The sequence below is a fragment of the Phyllosticta citribraziliensis genome (assembly GCF_038025025.1).
Source record: "Phyllosticta citribraziliensis strain CPC 17464 chromosome Unknown J3D65scaffold_4, whole genome shotgun sequence".
Taxonomy (NCBI): Eukaryota; Fungi; Ascomycota; class Dothideomycetes; order Botryosphaeriales; family Phyllostictaceae; genus Phyllosticta; species Phyllosticta citribraziliensis.
In genome coordinates, this window is record NW_027117341.1 from 2,235,130 (window position 1) to 2,253,623 (window position 18,494).

General features: G+C 48.3%; 3 protein-coding genes across 3 annotated transcripts; 1 reads left to right on the forward strand and 2 right to left on the reverse strand.

The window, feature by feature from the left end:
* Positions 1-4,553: 4,553 nt before the first annotated feature.
* Positions 4,554-6,808, reverse strand: J3D65DRAFT_620532 (uncharacterized protein). The gene is made up of 3 exons (XM_066799879.1): positions 6,034-6,808; positions 5,691-5,973; positions 4,554-5,635 (listed from the first exon to the last, which is right to left on the reverse strand). The coding sequence occupies exons 1-3, from the start codon at positions 6,716-6,718 to the stop codon at positions 4,927-4,929; spliced, it is 1,677 nt and encodes a 558-aa protein (XP_066657295.1). The 5' UTR covers positions 6,719-6,808; the 3' UTR covers positions 4,554-4,926.
* An 878-nt stretch (positions 6,809-7,686) lies between these two features.
* Positions 7,687-8,418, reverse strand: J3D65DRAFT_602030 (uncharacterized protein; the record flags this gene model as incomplete). The annotated part of the gene is made up of 1 exon (XM_066798080.1): positions 7,687-8,418. One exon carries the CDS (start codon positions 8,416-8,418, stop codon positions 7,687-7,689), a length of 732 nt encoding a protein of 243 aa, XP_066657296.1.
* Positions 8,419-11,531: 3,113 nt separating this feature from the next.
* On the forward strand, positions 11,532-14,099 carry J3D65DRAFT_602031 (uncharacterized protein; the record flags this gene model as incomplete). Its single annotated transcript, XM_066798081.1, has 1 exon — positions 11,532-14,099. One exon carries the CDS (start codon positions 11,532-11,534, stop codon positions 14,097-14,099), a length of 2,568 nt encoding a protein of 855 aa, XP_066657297.1.
* Positions 14,100-18,494: the final 4,395 nt, after the last annotated feature.

The following is an 18,494-nucleotide window of genomic DNA, read 5'->3' on the forward strand; positions in this document are numbered from 1 at the left end:
AGAAAACCCTATATAGCTTAATTTTTTAAAGAAGTACTTTTATACTCCTACTTATAAATTAAAACTCCTTATATATTTAAGTCTAATCTATAGACCTCTCTTATTAAAGGGTACTTTTATAGTCTTATTTATAAATCTAACCCCCTATATATTTAAACTTAAGCTTAAGCTATAGGGCCCTTTTATTAAAAGGTACTTTTATAGTCCTACTTATAAATCTAAACCCTTATACTTTTAAGCTTAAGCTACTAGGCCCTTTCTTATTAAAGGGTACTTTTATACTCCTATTTATAAATCTAATCCTTTATATATTTAAGCTTAAGCTTAAGCTATTAGGCCCTTTTTTATTAAAAGGTATTTTTATACTCCTACTTATAAATTTAAATCTTTATACTTTTAAGCTTAAGCTACTAAGCCCTCTTTTATTAAAGAGTATTTTTATACTCTTACTTATAAATCTAACCCCTTATATATTATTTAAGTATTTAAGTTTAACTTACTTAACTTATTTTTCTTATTAAAAAATACTTTTATACTCCTACTTATAAATCTAACCCCTTATATATTATTTAAATATTTAAATTTAACCTATTTAATTTACTTTTCTTATTAAAGAGTACTTTTATACTCCTACTTATAAATTTAACCCTTTATATATTATTTAAGTATTTAAATTTAACCTACTTAACTTATCTCTCTTATTAAAGAGTACTTTTATACTTTTATTTATAAATCTAACTTCTTATATATTATTTAAGTATCTAAGTTTAACCTACTATACTAGTATTAATACTAAACTTAGTAAAATTAAAAGGCTTATTAAGGACTATACTAAGAATAAACTTAATATATTTAATAATATTAAAAAGGAGCTATACTAGTTAGCCTTTTTAAAAGTTATTAAAATTATAATTTAAAAAACTTAGATACTTTATAAAGATATAGGCTTATTATAGCTATTTATAGCTAAGTATAATAAAGATATTAACTATTTATAGGATATTTAAATAAATATCTTAAAACTATATAACTATTAGTATTTATAGATTTTTTCTACTAATCTCTTATAGGAAATTATTAAGTTATAAAAGACTTATAATAGGAGTATAGACTCTTATAGGAAATTATTAAGTTATAAAAGGTCTATAATAAGAGTATAGACTCTTATAGAGAATTATTAAGTTATAAAAGACCTATAATAGGAGTATAGACTCTTATAAGGAATTATTAAGTTATAAAAGGCCTATAATAAGAGTATAGACTCTTATAAGGAATTATTAAGTTATAAAAGGCCTATAATAGGAGTATAGACTCTTATAAGGAATTATTAAGTTATAAAAGGCCTATAATAGGAGTATAGACTTTTATAAGGAATTATTAAATAGTAAAAGGCCTATAATAAGAGTATAGACTCTTACTAGAAATTATTAAGTTATAAAAGGCCTATAATAGGAGTATAGATTATATTAAGCCTAAATTTCTAAATAAGTTAAGTATAGCTTATTATAATTAGAGTAATCTTATTAATAGCTAGTAGTAGCTAACTTAGCTTTATACTATTTAAGATAGAGTTTATAAGTTTACTTAAAGTAGTATTTAATTTATAAAAGGAAAGGCTACTTTCTCTATTATTATATCTAAAAGCTTATAATATAATAATTATAATAAGAAATATAAGCTATAGTATTTAAGTATAAATTTAACTAATAGAAAATATATAAAAAATATATAGAGCTTAATTTTAAGTATTAAAAATAAGAAGCCTATCTAGGTTATCTATTTATATAATATTTATAAGGGTATAAGTAAGTACTAGCCTATATATAGCTTCTATTATAATAGCCTATATAGTATTATTAGCTACTAAATTATAAATAAGTTAAATAAAGTATATCTCTTTTATATAATATATAGGCTAGATTAAAACTCTATTTATATTAAAAATAAGGCTATATAGCCTATTAAAGAAGAAATTACTAAGTATAATAAGATTAAAAAAAAGCTTAACTTAATAGGCTTAGAAATATAATAGAGTAATAGAATTAGTTTAATAAAGTTTTTTTTTTTTTTATTTTTTTTTTTTTCTTTCTTTCTTTCTTTCTTTCTTTCTTTATTTTTTTCTTTTTTTTTTATTTTTTTTTTTTTATTTCTTTTTTTTTTCTTTTTTTCTTTTTTTCTTTTTTATTTCTTTTTTTTTTATTTTTTTTTATTTTTTTTTTTTTTTTATTTCTTTTTATCTTTCTTTCTTTCTTTCTTTCTTTCTTTTTAGGGAAAATATTTTAAAAGAAGAAAAAAAAAAGAAGAAAAAAGAAAAAAAAATAAAAAAAAAAAAAAAAAAAGAATATATAGTATAAAGTTTAAATATAAATTACTTATAAAGTAGTAATTAATTAGAGCTAATAGTTAAGAGGTTCTTAGTATTTTTAAGAAGAAAATTAAAAAAAAGACTAAATTAAAAGTCTATATTATAGCTACTCTTTACTACCTACTATATACTTATAAAGGGGGCTAAACTATAATAAAAGGTACTTAATAAGTAGCCTATTTAGTAGTATTTAGCTAGAAATTCTTCCTTATCTCTTTTTAATAAAAATTTAAAAAAGAGGCTAGATTAGAGGTTAATATAATAGCTATCTCTTAATACCTACTATATACTTATAAAAGGGGCTAAACTATAATAGAAGATACTTAATAAGTAGCCTATCTAGTAGTATTTAGCTAGAAATAAGGAGATTCTTAAAAATTTAATATTTTCTTAAAAAGTAGACTAGATTAGAGGTCTATATTATAGCTACCTTCTACTACTTACTATATACTTATAAAGGGGGCTAAACTATAATAAAAGATACTTAATAAGTAGCTAGTCTAGTAGTATTTAACTAGAAATTCTCCCCTATCTCTTTCTTAATAGAAATTTAAAAAGAAGATTAAATTAGGGGTCTATATTATAGCTACCTCCTAATACCTACTATATACTTATAGAGGGGACTAAACTATAGTAAAAGGTACTTAATAAGTAGCTATTTTAGTAGTATCTAATTAGAAATTAGACTTCTTTTCTTTTACTAGACTTATTATTATTTTATTAAAAACTAGACTTTTTTTCTCCTTTTTATCTTTCTCCTTATTACTTTAGTTTATACCTACTAGATAAAAATATATTTAGACTAGATTTAATAGATTTATTAAAATCTAAATTTCTTACTCTACTTTTTACCTAGTAAGAGACTTAAGAGGCTAAAAAAGAGGCTACTTTTAAAAATAAAAATATCTTAGTATTTTAAGCTATAGGCCTATACTATAAGACTAGAGTATAAGATATAAGCTTAAATTATAGTTATATCTTAAGCTTTAATCTAGCTATAATAGATTCTCTACTTTTTAATAGGGAGGAATAGAATAGGGTTTTTACTAAAAATAGACTATATATACCTATATACTAGCTATATACTAGTTAGATAGACCTTATTATATAAGTATATACTTAGTAAGTAGCTATTCTAGTAGTATTATAGTAGAAAAAAAGAGATTCTTAAAAATTTAGTATTTTTTTAAAAAAGAAGCTAGATTAGAGGTCTATATTATAGCTACTCTTTACTACTTACTATATACTTATAGAAGGGGCTAAACTATAATAGGAGGTACTTAATAAGTAGTTTATCTAGTAGTATTTAATTAGAAATTCTCTCCTATCTCTTTCTTAATAGAAATTTAAAAAAGAGGCTAGATTAGGGGTTAATATAATAACTACCCTCTAATATCTACTATATACTTATAGAGGGGGCTAAACTATAGTAAAAGATACTTAATAAGTAGCCTACCTAGTAGTATTTAACTAGAAATAAAGAGGTTCTTAGAAATTTAATATTTTTTTAAAAAGTAAACTAGATTAAAGGTCTATATTATAGCTACCCCTTACTACTTATTATATACTTATAGAGGGGGCTAAACTATAGTAAAAGATACTTAATAAGTAGCCTATCTAGTAGTATTTAGTTAGAAATAAAAAGGGTCTTAAAAATTTAATATTTTCTTAAAAAATAGACTAGATTAGAGATCTATACTTTAGCTACTTTTATATTATAGCTACCCCCTACTACTTACTATATACTTATAGAAGGGGCTTAACTATAATAGGAGGTACTTAATAAGTAGCTAGCCTAGTAGTATTTAGCTAGAAATAAAAAGATTTTTAGAAATTTAATATTTTCTTAAAAAGTAAATAAGATTAGAGGTCTATATTATAGCTATCTTTTACTACTTACTATATACTTATAGAGGGGGCTAAGCTATAATAAGGGGTATTTAATAAGTAGCCTATCTAATAGTATTTAGCTAGAAATAAGGAGATTCTTAGAAATTTAATATTTTTTTAAAAAGTAGACTAGATTAGAGGTCTATACTTTAGCTACTTCCTAATACCTACTATATACTTATAGAAGAGGCTAAACTATAGCTAGCTATTTTAGTATAGAAAATAAATAATATTAATATTAGAAGTAGTAAGTAAATAGTTATAGCCTATCTTATAGTATTAAGATAAGGTAAAGTTAATCTAGATATATTCTAATTAGTAGAGGGTATTCTATCTCTAGTCTTAAAGAGTAGGAGTAAGATTAGTAAATACCTAATAAGAGTATAGGTATAGACGCGGACCTAATTAAGGGGCTCTAGCTATAAGTAGAGGGATAATAGCTAGTAGATAAAGCGGGCGGCTAGTAGAAGGTCAGGTCTCTAGCGGTATAATGCGCGGCTAATAGAGAATAGAGGAGAGAAGAGAAGAGGAGAGGAGAGGAGAGTAGAGGAGACGGGCGGATATAATGTTGCGCTGTATTAAGGCTGGTATATATAAATGGCGGCGTGGCAGTGTAGCAGTGCCGTGACGAAGACGAAGAGACAGGAAGGAAAATTACTTGATTCTATCTTCTAGACTGACCGCTCCCTCCTATCTAGCAGCCATTTTTCAATTTGACTAGGTTGGAATCGCGGGAAAAGGCCTCTAGGTGGATGGCCGTTAGCGTAAGCCGGGGCAAACAGGTCGTCAGTGTGGAAGCTCTTGGTTGTTGGGGTGTCGGCTTCAGTTGTTGATCCTGCGTCGTCAACGTAGCGCATGTTTGGCAGTGGCTGCTGCTGCTGCTGCTGCTGCTGCTGCGGTGCTGGAGGCGGTTGAGGCAAAGCGACCGCTGACGCGTCTGTAGCTTCATGGGATGGCGCCGCTGGACGAACAGTTGGATGGCCTGGAGGTCGACGTGAGCGCCGTGGGCGAAAGCGCAATTCGCCGCCCGAAGACGAACTCTGGGTGCTCTCCGCCGCGGCCATGAAGACTTGAAGCCGCTCCCGCCGCTCCATGGCCTTGGCTTTGGCGGCAGCAGCAGCGGCGTCGTCTTGTACTTGTCCCTCTGCTTCTTCATCTAGACGCCTTTCCTCCCTGATCGCCTCCATCAGCTCCCATGCCGTGTGTTGGATTTCAGTCAGGTGCTCTTCCTTTGCCTCTGTCAAATCGACGAGGGCGTCTTGTCCCGCCTCCTCGACACCGAGCGTCGCTTCCTCGACCAAGCCGTCGAGCGGGTCCGTTTCATCGACGTAGCGGTCAAAGGCATCAGGGAGCGCGGGCTTGACGGCGTCGAGGAGCAGACTGTTGCCCCGGTCAGCCTCGAAGAAGTCGCCAAGAGCCGTTGGCAGGATCTCACGGAGCGTGCCCGGCAGCGTGTCCTGGACCGACTGGCGCACCATGCCGGACAACATTTCCGCCATCGACCGTCGAACCGTCTCGGCGAGCATATCCTTCAGCTCGTCGACGTTCAGTGTGTTTTGTGAGGCGTGGCGAGCCGGCTCGCGCGCCGAGGAACAAAGAGTGGGTTCGTTGTCGGTGTTTTGGGACGAGGGACTGGCGGTGGCTCGATTTTGCGGCCGGCGGCGGCTGATGCTGGCGCTTCGGGTCGCGCGGCGAGCTGGCGGGGGGAGAGCCCGATGCTGTTCGACGGCGTCAGCCCATCAAAGCCGCCCCACACATTTGCTCGACGCGCAACTTGCCTTCTCGTCTGCGCTTGCTGGTCGCGTGCGATGGATAGTAGGGGGGCGGGCAAGACTCATCCCCAAGGTCAAAAACGTCGGCGTCAGTCTCGCGCACTCCGCGTCCGTCAAACATTCGATTGGTGTCGAGAGCGACGGCGCTCAGCTCGCCGGCCAGAGCGAGGGCCGAGAATCTTTGCAGCGCGGCCCGTTCGTGCTCGTCCACGGCATCCTCCCGGACGTGCAGTCGCAGTTCAGTCGCCCTGCAGAGCCGCCAAAAGGACTCGACTTGCGCTCTAGATTGGACCTTTGCCGTCAGCGAAGCAGCAAAGTGAGGGGTACCTGGAACAAGCACGCTGCCCGGAGCGCATAGTTTCAAGGAGAGGGTCAGGTAGCGGCCGGTCGTTGAACCAGGCACTCTGGCATCCAGATGGCGTCGAATCAGGACGGGGACTTGGACATCATCCGACATGTCAATGGACTCGAGCTGCTCGGGCAGCAGACGAAGGTACACAAACTCGGCACGGTCGGATTGTACAAACGAGGCTCGCAGGCGAACGTGGATCATTCCTTGGCAGTGTTGTGGGCTAAAGACGATTGAGAGCGAGCACGCGCACCAGGACCCACCAATGTCCTGGACCTGAGCGACAACGGCACGATTGTCAAAGATGTATTGGCGCGAAGAGCTGCCGTTACGGGTCGACATGGCGGCGGGACGTCTGCGATGGACAGAGCGAGAGCAAGCACCGAGATGGATTCCTAGAGAGAGACAGCACCAACAAGATGATTTGCCTTGCTGGCAAAGCCGTCAACTTGTGAGCCCGCAGCAAGCGATCCCTCCCACCCGGGCTTTGTTTGCCTTGAGCAGCCCTGACTCAAAGCGACCGGCGTCGGCCAGCACCTGCGACCGTCGGCGGGGCATCTCGAGCGGTGTCCCGCAAGTGTCTGCCGGCAGCAAAGGTCACCGTCCCTCTTTGTTGTGGAAAGAGGCCCTATGACACCACAGGGATGACGGGAGCATCGCGAGCAAGGCGGACCGGCAGTGAACAGCGCCGAGGGCCCAAGTCGACGGTTTGGGTGCCGGGCGGGCGGTCGGCTTGACGAAACGGTAGGGAGGGGGACTTGAAGAGGCTGCAACCCTGCACAACGCAAGGTGAAATGTCAACGTACCGGCGGGCCTTGGGAGAGGGTCAAACCAGGAGCAGGCGTCTCGAAGGACGACGGACAGACGGAACCGGACAAGCCGACAAGCAGCGGCAATGCAGAGGACGCGAGACTGGCGAGTGCGTGGGTGGTAGCCGCGGCAAGCAGAGGACATGGAGTGACGATGGGAGATGGACGAACGATGGGAGAGATGGTGTGGTGGTGGTGGTGGTGGTGGTAGAGGTTGTCGTCGTCGTCGTCCGGGTCGTGGCTAGGTGGGCGGGGGAGACTCGGCGGTTCGTCAGTTACGGCCAGCCAAATGGGGTAATCCGCTAACGGAACATCGTTACTTGTAAAGTATTTTATTTATAACATGTGTAGTAAACGCCTGGCAGTCTTCATCTCCTCGACATCTTCCTTTTTCTCTCTACCTCTTCAACTCTTTTTTGCACGTCGGCCATGTTCCCTTCGGCCCCTTCCTGCGTGGCCTGCAGGTTTGTCATCCTTTCCTCCACGGCCGTCCTTTGTCTTTCAGGGAGATTGGTCATGTCTGTGGTGGCGTTCCATGACCTGTGCCTCCAGATCAGGGGCATTTGCAACGTGCGACTCGCCCATGTGGAGGTGCGCGTCTACCTGTCGAACAAGTCGACGCGCGCCTCGTAGGACTGCTTCCGTCCAATCCGCGACTTGAGCTGCGAGAACGTCCACGGCCGTCCTTTGCTCCTCCGCGGCCCGGCGCTGTTGCCCGAGCTCGTTTTCAACACGGTTCGCGAGCAACCTCAAACGGCGCGCCTCCTCAATCGCCTCCTCGCGCCACCTGTAATCCGCCTCGACGGCTTGCAGACGCGTCGCGTGGTCCTGCTGCACAGCCTGCACTTGTCCAGACAGCTCAATTCTCGATTCTTCCTGCAGGTGGTGGATTTGATCATTCGCGGCGAACTCTCTGTCCAACGCTTCCAGCATGTTGGTGACCATCGTGCGCGTCTCTTGGTGCATCTGCGGTACATCTGCCTCGAGCGCCTCGACCCGAGTTTGCAATTGGCGTAGCTGCGCCGCGCCATGCTGTTGCTGGGGCACATGCACATCCCGTGCAGAGTTTGCATCGTTCTCAACAAGGTGCGCCTCTAACGCCTCAATGCGGGTTCGTAGTTGGCGTAGCTGCGGCGTTTCCTGCTCTTGCTGGGGCACATCAACAACGCGAGCGGCATGGTTCTCGACGAGATGTTGGCCGGCGGGGTCGTGCTGGTCGTGTAAGAGCGACATGGTGCTTCGCAGTCGAAAGGCAAAGGCGCGAGAAGCCACACTTTATACAGAGGAGTAGTTGAGTGATGAGGTGACTTGGGTGAGTGGGAGCTTCGCAATTTATACAGAAGAGTAGTTGAGTAAATGAGGTGACTTGGGTGAGTGGCAGCTGCGGAGACTCCGAGAGACACTCCGCAAGACACCAGCGCAGTCACGCGAGACATTCGCCACGCAGTCATTGCAAAGTAAGTTGGCACAGGTAGGGAAGAGAAGGTCATGGAAAACATGAGCAATTGGGGCGTGGTAGGTACTCCATCATCACCATCGCTACTATCAGATCATCACCATCATCATCATGTCCACGCCACGTCAAAGCTTGCCATCATCAAGTTCCTCAAGAGCGGTCCCTCCGAGCCACAGTTCTGAGGCCCTTCACTTCGCCTTGTACACATCCACACGAAAGTCAGACTGTAGTGAACCGCGGGCGACCGCCGGCCATTTTCGCAATGGGCCGCGCACCAGGAAGTCGGCCACAACGTCAATCTGCACCACCCGGGAATCGCTGCTGCATTGCTGAGGGCGCTGGGGTTCCCGGGCGACGTGGCTGGGGCCATATGGCAGAGGCGGAGAGGAAGAGGACGGCGAGACGCCCTGAAGATCGAGCAGTCGGTACGTTTGCGGCTCTTCAGGACCATCAGCTACCACGTCTCGAAGTCGCCGGCAGCAATCGTGCAGTTGAGGCGTGGAGATGGGGGCCGCATGGCCATTGTCTGGTCTGCGTGGATCAAGGCGTGGCTGCGCGAGAGTTGGCGCGGCAAGATTGACGAGCCGTCCAAAGCGCGCCGGGCAGGAAGAGTTGCAGACCATAGGCCAAGCCTCCTTTGTCGACTACAACTTCTACGATCTCTCCACCAACCAGCCAGACAAGCAATCCTGCCTGCCCCTGAAGGACGGGCCGGTGACTTTGGATAGCTTCTGAGCATGACAACCCAAGCGCGCATAGAAAGACGAGGGACGGACGGACGGTACCATCAGGTCACGCAGTTGAATCGCGGGGATGCACTTGATGACGAGTTGATGTGAGTACAGTCTGGCCGTGGCTGAGATGTCGCCAATCTGCACCGGCCCGTGTAAGCCGCTGGCGGGAATGGTTCTCGCTGGCGGGATTGGTATTGTCGCCGGCGGGAATGGCATTGTCGCCGGCGGGAATGATCGTCGCTGGCGGGAATGATCGTCGCTGGCGGGCCTTTTGCGCGCGTGACGACGTTTGAAGTTGCAGGCGCAGCCTCTGATTGGCCGCGGCTGTCGCGTCGCCGCCGTCTGTGTAAGGTGGTGGGAGGGAGTTGTTGAGTGAGAGTCATAGGTTGGTGAGCGGTGATTGAGAAGGTGGACGTGAGGGCTGCTTAGGCGGAGTCGGCCAATTAAAGGCACTGGCACAGTAGGTGTCAAAAGAAATGAGGATCTCCCGGTCTGTCTGCCGCAATAAATGACCACTTCCTAAGTATATGTATAGGTGTATGAATGCTCCTTAAACATAGGTAGAGTAGTAAATGAATGCTCCCTAGATATACTTGTATTACCAGGAGTTGTAATTTCTTTCGACACCTACTGTACTGGTAGCAACTTTAAACGTAGTAAACGACAATCACAGCGCTTAGCAAGCTGGCGGAGCACCGGCGCTAGCCTAAGCGAGCCAATTAGAGGCGGTACTTACAACTTTAAATGATCCGGATCTCCCGTTCTAGGCGGATCTGGGCAGTTCCGGGCGGATCTACCCGGGCGCAGATCTGGGTAGGTAGGGAGTGAGTAGAGCGCCTGTATTTCCTTTGTCGCTGGCGGCTTTCAAACTCGCTGGCGGCTTTCATACTCGCTAGCGGGAATGGGCATTCTCGCTGGCCAGAAGGCCATTCCCGCTAGCGAGAATGAGAATAACTACTGCTGTTGGTCCAAGCCATTCACCACTGATGTCATCAGCAGCACCTGGCGGCGGCGCACAGGCCTCCCTAACCTCCATCACTTTCTCGCTGGCGGTGATGCCATTCTCGCTGGCGGGAATGGTTCTCGCGGGCGGGAATGGTTCTCGCTATGAAAAGCCGCCGCCCACAACAAATTTCAACAGTAGGCGGCACGGTCGAGCATTGGGCGCCGGCGTCTATTTATGAAGGAATTAGTGGATTAAACTCGCCCATAATTTAGTTTAAACTAAATAAATTATGGATTGAACAAGACAAAGGGCGGATTAAACCGAGACATCCTCACCTTCCCCGCAGGCCCACCCACATTTTGCCCGCCGCTCCAACAAACCACACATTCTCCATCTATTTGTTTTCATCTCGAGCGAGATGCGTACAGAGCCTACGGCCTTTTTACGACACAACAGCACCTAGTTTAAGAGTGTCAAAGCTGCCAAGTCAGATGGCGGATGAAAACTTCGACATCGCGGGTCAGGTCCGATGAATTCATAAAACTACTCTGCCTCACCACACAATATGTGCTGTCATCCATGCCGCGGTAGCATCCTGGCATCTTGGTGTTCTCATGCGCTCGGGCATATATGCGTCGGCGATGAACTTGCTGTTTCAACTTGCAGCTCGGCCACAATGTCAAGGAACTGCCGGCGCGTCCCAGACACGAGCCAGGCACGGCCGAAGCGAAGGAGCGAAATAACAATGCGGCAAGGAGAGGGACTAGACGTGGCGACAGAGTCGTCAACTGCTGGCTGTCTCGGCGGGATACCCACGCCCCTAGGCACGAAAGATGCAACACCGTCAACGCCATGCCCGCCTTGCATCCCAGCACAAAACGTCGTCGTATACGCCGCCAGCCCCACCAACCTGCAGTGCCCACTTCTCTGGCGCGCTTGACATGACCACGGCCCACACCAGGCGCAACGAGAAGGAGTGCTGAACAATTGAGAAGGGGACGCGTGTGGTGGGTGACGGTCGCCGTTGAAGCCGTGGATACGCTAGGCATGGCGGTTGCGCTCGGTGGGCGGCGTGACATGGTCAAAGCTTAGGTGAGTTTAAACCGCCCCGGGCGGCCGCTCCCGCGACACAACAACGCGTCAACCCCCCACCCACCTCACTCAGCAACGCGACGACGGCGACGACAACCATCATCAATGCCCTCCCACCATGTCCAGCAACCGAAATGTCATCCAAGAGCTCCCAGCTGAGGTCCGCGCACACATGCAACGCGCCGCAGCGGCGCTCAACCAAGGAGCTGTCATGGCCGAAGACGCCCAGGTCCAGGAGGCTTTCAGGGCTTTTCTTGTCAACTTTGGAGCCCTTGAGAAGAAGCCAGAAGTCCTGAATACAAAGTCGGACGCCCTCAAGACAAAGCCGGACGCCCTCAATACAAAGCCGGAAGCTCGCGAGCAAGAGTCGGAGAAGCCGCGGCGAGGACCCTTGACGAGGCATTCAAAGCTCAATGCCGCGTCCAGCAAACTCGGCAAACCCAAGGTCACCACCACCACATCAGCCGTTCACACCCTCGCCCCGCCTGCTTCTGTTCCGCGAGGTCGCCGCCCCTCCCGCCAGCCTTCACCTGCTGCTGTTCCGCGAGGTCGCCGCCCCTCCCGCCAGCCTTCACCTGCTGCTGTTCCGCGAGGTCGCCGCCCCTCCCGTCAGTCTTCACCTGCAAACTCATCCCGAGCACCCTCCTGGTCCCCGTCACAGCCCCAGCCCCCAGACCCCCCAGCGTTACCCGCAGCCTACGCCAACAATGCCGAGTACGGGCGCATGGCTCAAGATATTGCCAAGGAAGCAGCAAAAGTTGTGACCAGTGCCTCGACCAACTTTGCAAAGCTCCAGGATCTTCGCACCGCTCTTGGCGCACAATTCCCAGATGCCAAGTTCTCTGACCTCATATCCCTACGTGCGCAGAGATTGCTCGAAGCTGCTGAAAGGACTCCGGTCGCCCGTCGCCCAGGACCGGATAAGAGTAGGAAGAATAGGCAGCGCTGCTGCGACAGCTGGGGGATCACTCACACAGAGCTTGACGACTACTTCCCCAGAGAAAACTGCGGCCAGACGTTCATGCAGAAGCTGGCCGTCTTCGCGAAGAAAAACTGCAGGTCTTTTACTGATGCCAAGAATTTTCTTGGTGCCGCACAGCAGGAACGCCTTACTGGACATATCTTAGGGACATCAAAAACGAGACAGTGGCAGCCCCAGGATGTTGACATGGCCGCCAAGAAGGCCGGTACACTTCCTCACATTGACAAAGAGGAATACGGCTTGAACGGCGGCGGCAATGTTGAACGCCAAGACGACGAGGAGAAGGATGAAGAAGAGGTCGAAAAGAATGACGAGCATGTAAAGGACAATGAGGATGCAGACAACATCAATGACAACGAGGGTGGCTGTACGCCTGCTCGCCTCCGAGAAGGCACAATTACTAGCATGTCTCCTGAGCACGGCCGGGACGCTCCGTCGCCTTTGCCTGAGTTCGAATACATGGAAGACTTGGCTGGGTTTGCCAGTCCCGATTCAAGTGTAGCCGGAGACGGGGTGCCATCCCCAGGAGGATACCGACTCCGCTTCTCTCCTCAGATTTCTCCCAAGAAACGGGTTCGTTCACCATCGCCAGATATCTTCACCACCAAGGTGTCCATGGGCAGACGGAGGAGCAAATTGAAGGCCAGACTCGATAGCACATCAAACGGCGTTGCACCCAAGCCCTTTTTGGACCTCGTAGCTCAGCATGACACAGATGCGGCCGGCGTCAATGACGACCAGGACGGCGTTATCAATCCCGGACCCCTTGACTGCTTGAAAGACGGCAGTCGCCTCAACGACGTGGCCATGGCGCAGGCCCTGGCCTTGCTTACGTGCCACGACAGAAGTATCATGGTGGTAGACTCATTGTTACCCAATGATGCACCAAGTCTGGGCGAAAGCGCCACAGTTGTCCATTCCTTTTTCCATGGCAAACACTGGACGCTGTTGCTCGTGGACCGACCTCGCAAGCACGTTGCTTTTTTCGACTCATTGCCTACCAGCAGCCCGGAGCTCCGCGACGCCATTGAAGCGCACGTCTTCAACAAGCTGCTGCACGACGAACGCCGTGATGAATGGGGACTGAGCGCGTGTCTTGCACCAAGGCAATCAAATGCCATTGATTGCGGCGTCCACGTCCTGGCGATCCTTGCCTACAACGTCACGGGGATTCCTTTGCCCATCACTCTGAATCCGCCAGTCTGGAGAGCGGTGCTATCCTTGCTGTTACTTGGTTACTTGGTTGAGGAGCCACCCTTTCATGCTCTTTTGCCGCTTACATCTACAAAGAGGACGTGTAGGGATGCTGCTGCGGATAGAGCTACCCTGGTCAAGGACTTGGCATCCGTCGTCTCTGTACGTCAAGATGCACAGAACCTACACCGTGTCGTGACCTCGTTGGTCGACAAGGCAGCGACTGGATCGGGTGCGCTCCAGGAAGAAATCGAAGACAACGCGAAGGTCATCGAGGCCTACAAGACCATCCTCGGGCTCCAGCAGACGACGCCGGGCTCGGATGATTGCTCGCAGGCGCTCGACAAACAGTACCGGGACCGACGCTCGCGCGGGTGGCGGTGCGATGCGCGGCTGTGTGCCATGAAGAAGCTGGAGAAGAATGGACCCGGGGCGGTGCAATACTGCGAAGACGTGGTCGCAAAAGCCATTGCTCAAGAGCGAAGCCTGCGGCAGCAGCTACCTAATTGACCTCGGCCTCGAACATGCCAATTGATATTAGCAGCCCAGCCGTAGTTATGAATCTTTTTCTGCCCGCGCATGGCCGTGTTGACCGCCTGCTGCTTGCTGCTGCTTGTTCTTCCACCGGGCAGCAGTCTGGAGCTGTCTGTCCTAGAAGGCCAAGTGGAGATGAGACATGTGGTTCGAGCGAGCTGAAGAGTCGCGAATCCAATCGACGGGCGTAGGCGTAGACTACATGTAGTGTATACCTTAGGTATGTATTGGTGCAATGTCGCATGCCCTCGGTCTGATTCCAGCTGGAGGCTCCGTTCCCGTCCGTCGGCAGCGCCCGCACCTGCAACAACATGCTCCATCACCACCCACATGTCGACAACGCTCAATCCGCCGCCAGCCACGTCCCTCCCGTCATCCTCACCTCATCACAAGCGAAATCTCGTCTCCGTCGCACGCCAACAATCCGAAGCACCCCCCCGGGGAGTCGCCTGCCCCAGCTGGCCTTGGCATCCTCATCTTTTCGTGGTACACCGTCGAAGCGGCGCCTCGGCTTCATGAGGAAGACGGATGCTGACGAGCATAGCAAAAGACTCGGCAGCCGCCATCATCAGCCGCCTTGGCCACCCAGCTCGTCTGTGGCAACAACCTGAAGCAGCTCTGCCCGCAAACCCGTCAAGTCAGTGCCCGATCTGGCCTCACATCCTCTCGAAGCGTCTCCTCTCCTACCAGCCCACTCGTCCTCGCTCATTCAACGAGGCATTCAACACTCCAGGAGACACGAGGGTGTTGGCCCATGTACGCAGGTGGCGGTGCACACACACAGCCCGGCGACAGGGAGAATGGTCCAGGTGAGTAAGGGCGTCTGTGCCACTCGCCCTGTTCGAAGCTCGCCTTTGACATGGATACATAGAACGGCCCTTGCGACGACGGAAACACGCCCCGCTCTACACGCCTACCCGCTCAGCCACTTTCCATCATTGTCGAGCATCTACGGAAACGCGATCCGGGACATGGGCACGGGAAGCGAAGCGGCCGAGGGGGACCGCGTCTGGAAACTGCTGGTCGCTTGCACGGGTGTCGAGCTGGCCGCGCTGTACCAGGGCCATGACTGCTGCGCAACGAGGGAGGATGCATCAGATGATTTGGAGCAGGCGGCTGGGTGGTCTCTCGTTCACACAGGCATACCGTAAAGCATGGTGACGTCCATCCCTCTTCTTCCTTGGGCTGATGCTAACGGGACTGCCTCGGCGCGAGTTGCAGCCCAGGTCCGGCTTGGGTTTCTGCCAGGCGGTGAGACCTCTCAGCTCCGGGGCAGGCAGGTCGTCGCTCTTTCCTTCTCGTCCCGGTCACGCCACCCGACCTTCTCCCCCGCCTCCTCTCCTCTTCCTCTCCCTCTCCCTCTCCCTCTCTCTCGCATCCTCTCGCTCTCTTCTCTTCTCGCCCTCATCCTCTCGCCCTCGTCATCTCGCCCTCATCCTCTCGCCAGGAACTTCGCCCTCCAGCTTGGCCTTCATCCTCTCGCTCTCATCATGAGTCCTTGGCGGGGTACGTGTCGGAGAAGTACCGGTACGCCTCCACCTTCTCTCATTTCTTCAAGCCATCATACTCATTCAATCGGCAGGTTGCGAGTCTTGCGTCTGAGTTACGGTCCAGATATCTGACACCGCCCTGCCCAACCGATCGACCACTTGCTCCCTCGGCTCCTTCAGCTCCTGCAGCTTCCCTTTGTCTCGTCGTTCGCCATCAGCAGGGTGCGTTGTCAGAGAAGTACGCCTCCACCTTCTCATTCCTTCAAGCCATCATACTCATTCAATCGGCAGGTTGCGAGTCTTGTGGCCGAAGTCCGGTCCAGATATCTGACACCACCCTGCGCGACCTTCAATTCCTGTCACCGCACGAGTTTTCCAATTTCCGCTGGTGCAATGGACACCACTGGCCTGCAATGGGAACGTTCCCTAATCTGCCTTCTTAACCTTCTTCCCTTGGACTGCTCCCCCCCCTTGTCTAGCTGACTGTACGCAGATTCCGCCCATCTCTTTCTACTACTCCAATCGCTGCTGTCAGTCGCCGTCAATAGCATACTCTCCAAGGGTACACTCACTTCTCCATCTTGAATTGCCATCTTCTTGTCTTCTCACAAAGTACAAGCAGATTCCGCCTGTCACTCGCTGTTTCGCCGACCGCCATCTCGTTGCCATTAATGGACAATTCCTTGAAGGTATTCCCACTCATCTATGCTGACTTTTTCCCTCTTGTCTAACTAATTGCAAGCAGACTCCGCCTGTCTTAACGCTCCTGGCCACCAGCTCGTTCCCATCAATGTTTCCACGCGTATGCCTGCTGCTCAATCCTCATACCTCTGCTTTCTCTAACTGATTACAAGCAGACTCCGGCTGTCTCACCGCCTCCGACCAGCGGCTCATTCCCATCAATGGAGAAATTCCACGCGTATGCCTACACTTGCTTCCATTTTCGAAACCCATCTCTTTTTTACAACTAAATTACTAGCAGAGGTACTCCCCAACGCATCAACTCCGACCTCCGTCCTACTTGCACCAGCATCTGCGGCATTCGTGGCGACATCAGCCCACTCGGCCCCTTTGCCCGCCCTTTACTCCGCCCTTAGCCCCGCCCTTCGCGCTGGCGATGTACGAACTGACAGCCCGGGCGTCTTGAGCACTGATTTGGTTGCTGATTTGGTTGCTTTTAGCTGAGCAAGCACGAGAGGTGAGTCTCGCTCCAGCAGCTGACCTTGGACGAAATATGCGACGCCCGTTTCGGCACTGCATGCTGGTCACAGTCTTGGTTCTCTGATTGCGCGGCGCTGGTCCATGCACAACCGACAAATCGACCATGCAACCTTGGCGAGCTGCCGATGTCAGCGCGTAGCCAACCTCTATTGCTTGGTCCGGTACGTCTTCCCGCTTCATGATCTTCTCCGTGCACGTTCTAATCATGTACAAGTCTCGCCTTCATTCAACGTGCTCGTCCTAGTGCTTGTGCCCCATCGACTCGGTGGAGCTTTGGTGGCGTTATGAATTGCCGCAGTCTGGTACGTTCTCCAATTTCTTCTCTCGCTTTCGGTGCACTCACAGCTCTCTCTCAGCTCTACTCTTCTCTCTGCCGTTCATCATCACAGTCGGCCGCGCATGGTCTCTGGTGCCACCAGAAACCACTTGGATCGGTACATTTCCACGCCTCATTCACAATTTCTTGCATACAGTGTAGCTGACAAGCCACCTTAGTCCAACTCCGGCCTGCATTCTAAGGCTATGAGCTTTGTCAACATCTACCCATCAAGCCTGGTGCGTGTTTCGTGCTCCATCTCTTCCACTCATACGTAGATGCTGACTATTTCATCCATCAGATCTCGTCAGCTTCTTGCTCATCTACGCCATTTCCCCTGCCTCTGCCACTACCACCGCGGTACCTGCACCTTACCTCCACCGCTGCCGCTGCCGCTGCCCTACTAACCCGCGCAACCAGTCTTACCTGACCCTCCCTCTCATTCCCGGACAAACGTGCCTAGATTGAAGTCCCCTATTGGTAGGGCTCTTATTCCTCACGCTCTTACAAGCAGTAGCTAATAGTGCCAGGCCATCCTCCAATCCTCTACCCGTCATTTTGCGCCCCTCCAAGCTACCTTAAGCTTTGGTATTTACTCGGTCCGAGGCATGTTTCGCATGTGGAGTAGCTGACATGTACTGTAGTGGCGTTACGGTCGCACCACTGGCCCCAGCCCAGCGCGCCTTTCTTGACATCATCATCCACGACCACAACCTTTACATTTTGCTCATTTTCACAGTCTCCTCCTCAATACCTTTTTCGGCCATCTTCTTCGACTTCCGTCCATCTGCTTCTGCTAAACTTGTACGTTAGACTACACTGCACCTCTTACTCTCAATCAATTCCCTACTGTTCATGCTAATGTGGAAAACCACCAGGTACCTGCAACATGAGAAGCTCCGGCACCCTCGTAGTAGGGTGTCACGTCTACAATATTCCCGTGCTGTCAACAAGGAACGCTCACAATCGGGTACGCCTCCTCCTCTTTCTCAACAGAACAGTATGATTGATTGACTTTACGCAGGACTCCTCCCTAATACCGTTGACAATCTTCCCGCTGCTGTTGACAAGAACACTCCCAATTAGGTGCGCTTTCTTTTTGTTCTCAACTGAATGACCCAGCTAGGTAACTGTACGCAGCACTCCTCGCCGCGATAGCGTCACCAATCTGCTCACTGCTGTCGGATAGAACACTCCTGAAAAAGTACACCCCTTTATCTTTCCTATAAAATGGTCCACCAAACTGACTGCCTAGCACTCAGGACTCCTCGCCGATACCGTCGCCAAATTTCTCGCTGCTGTGGAGCTCTTCCTCTGGCCGATGCGACCGCCTGTCCTTCGCTC

Excerpts from the sequence above, each read along its gene's own strand:
- J3D65DRAFT_620532 (XM_066799879.1), bottom strand. The coding sequence starts at position 6,718 with ATGTCGACCCGTAACGGCAGCTCTTCGCGCCAATACATCTTTGACAAT. Across the intron at positions 5,974-6,033 it reads CAGCAAGCGCAGACGAGAAG|CATCGGGCTCTCCCCCCGCC; the intron begins GCAAGTTGCGCG and ends GCCGTCGAACAG. Across the intron at positions 5,636-5,690 it reads CACGCTGCCGGGCACGCTCC|TCTGCTCCTCGACGCCGTCA; the intron begins GTGAGATCCTGC and ends CCGGGGCAACAG.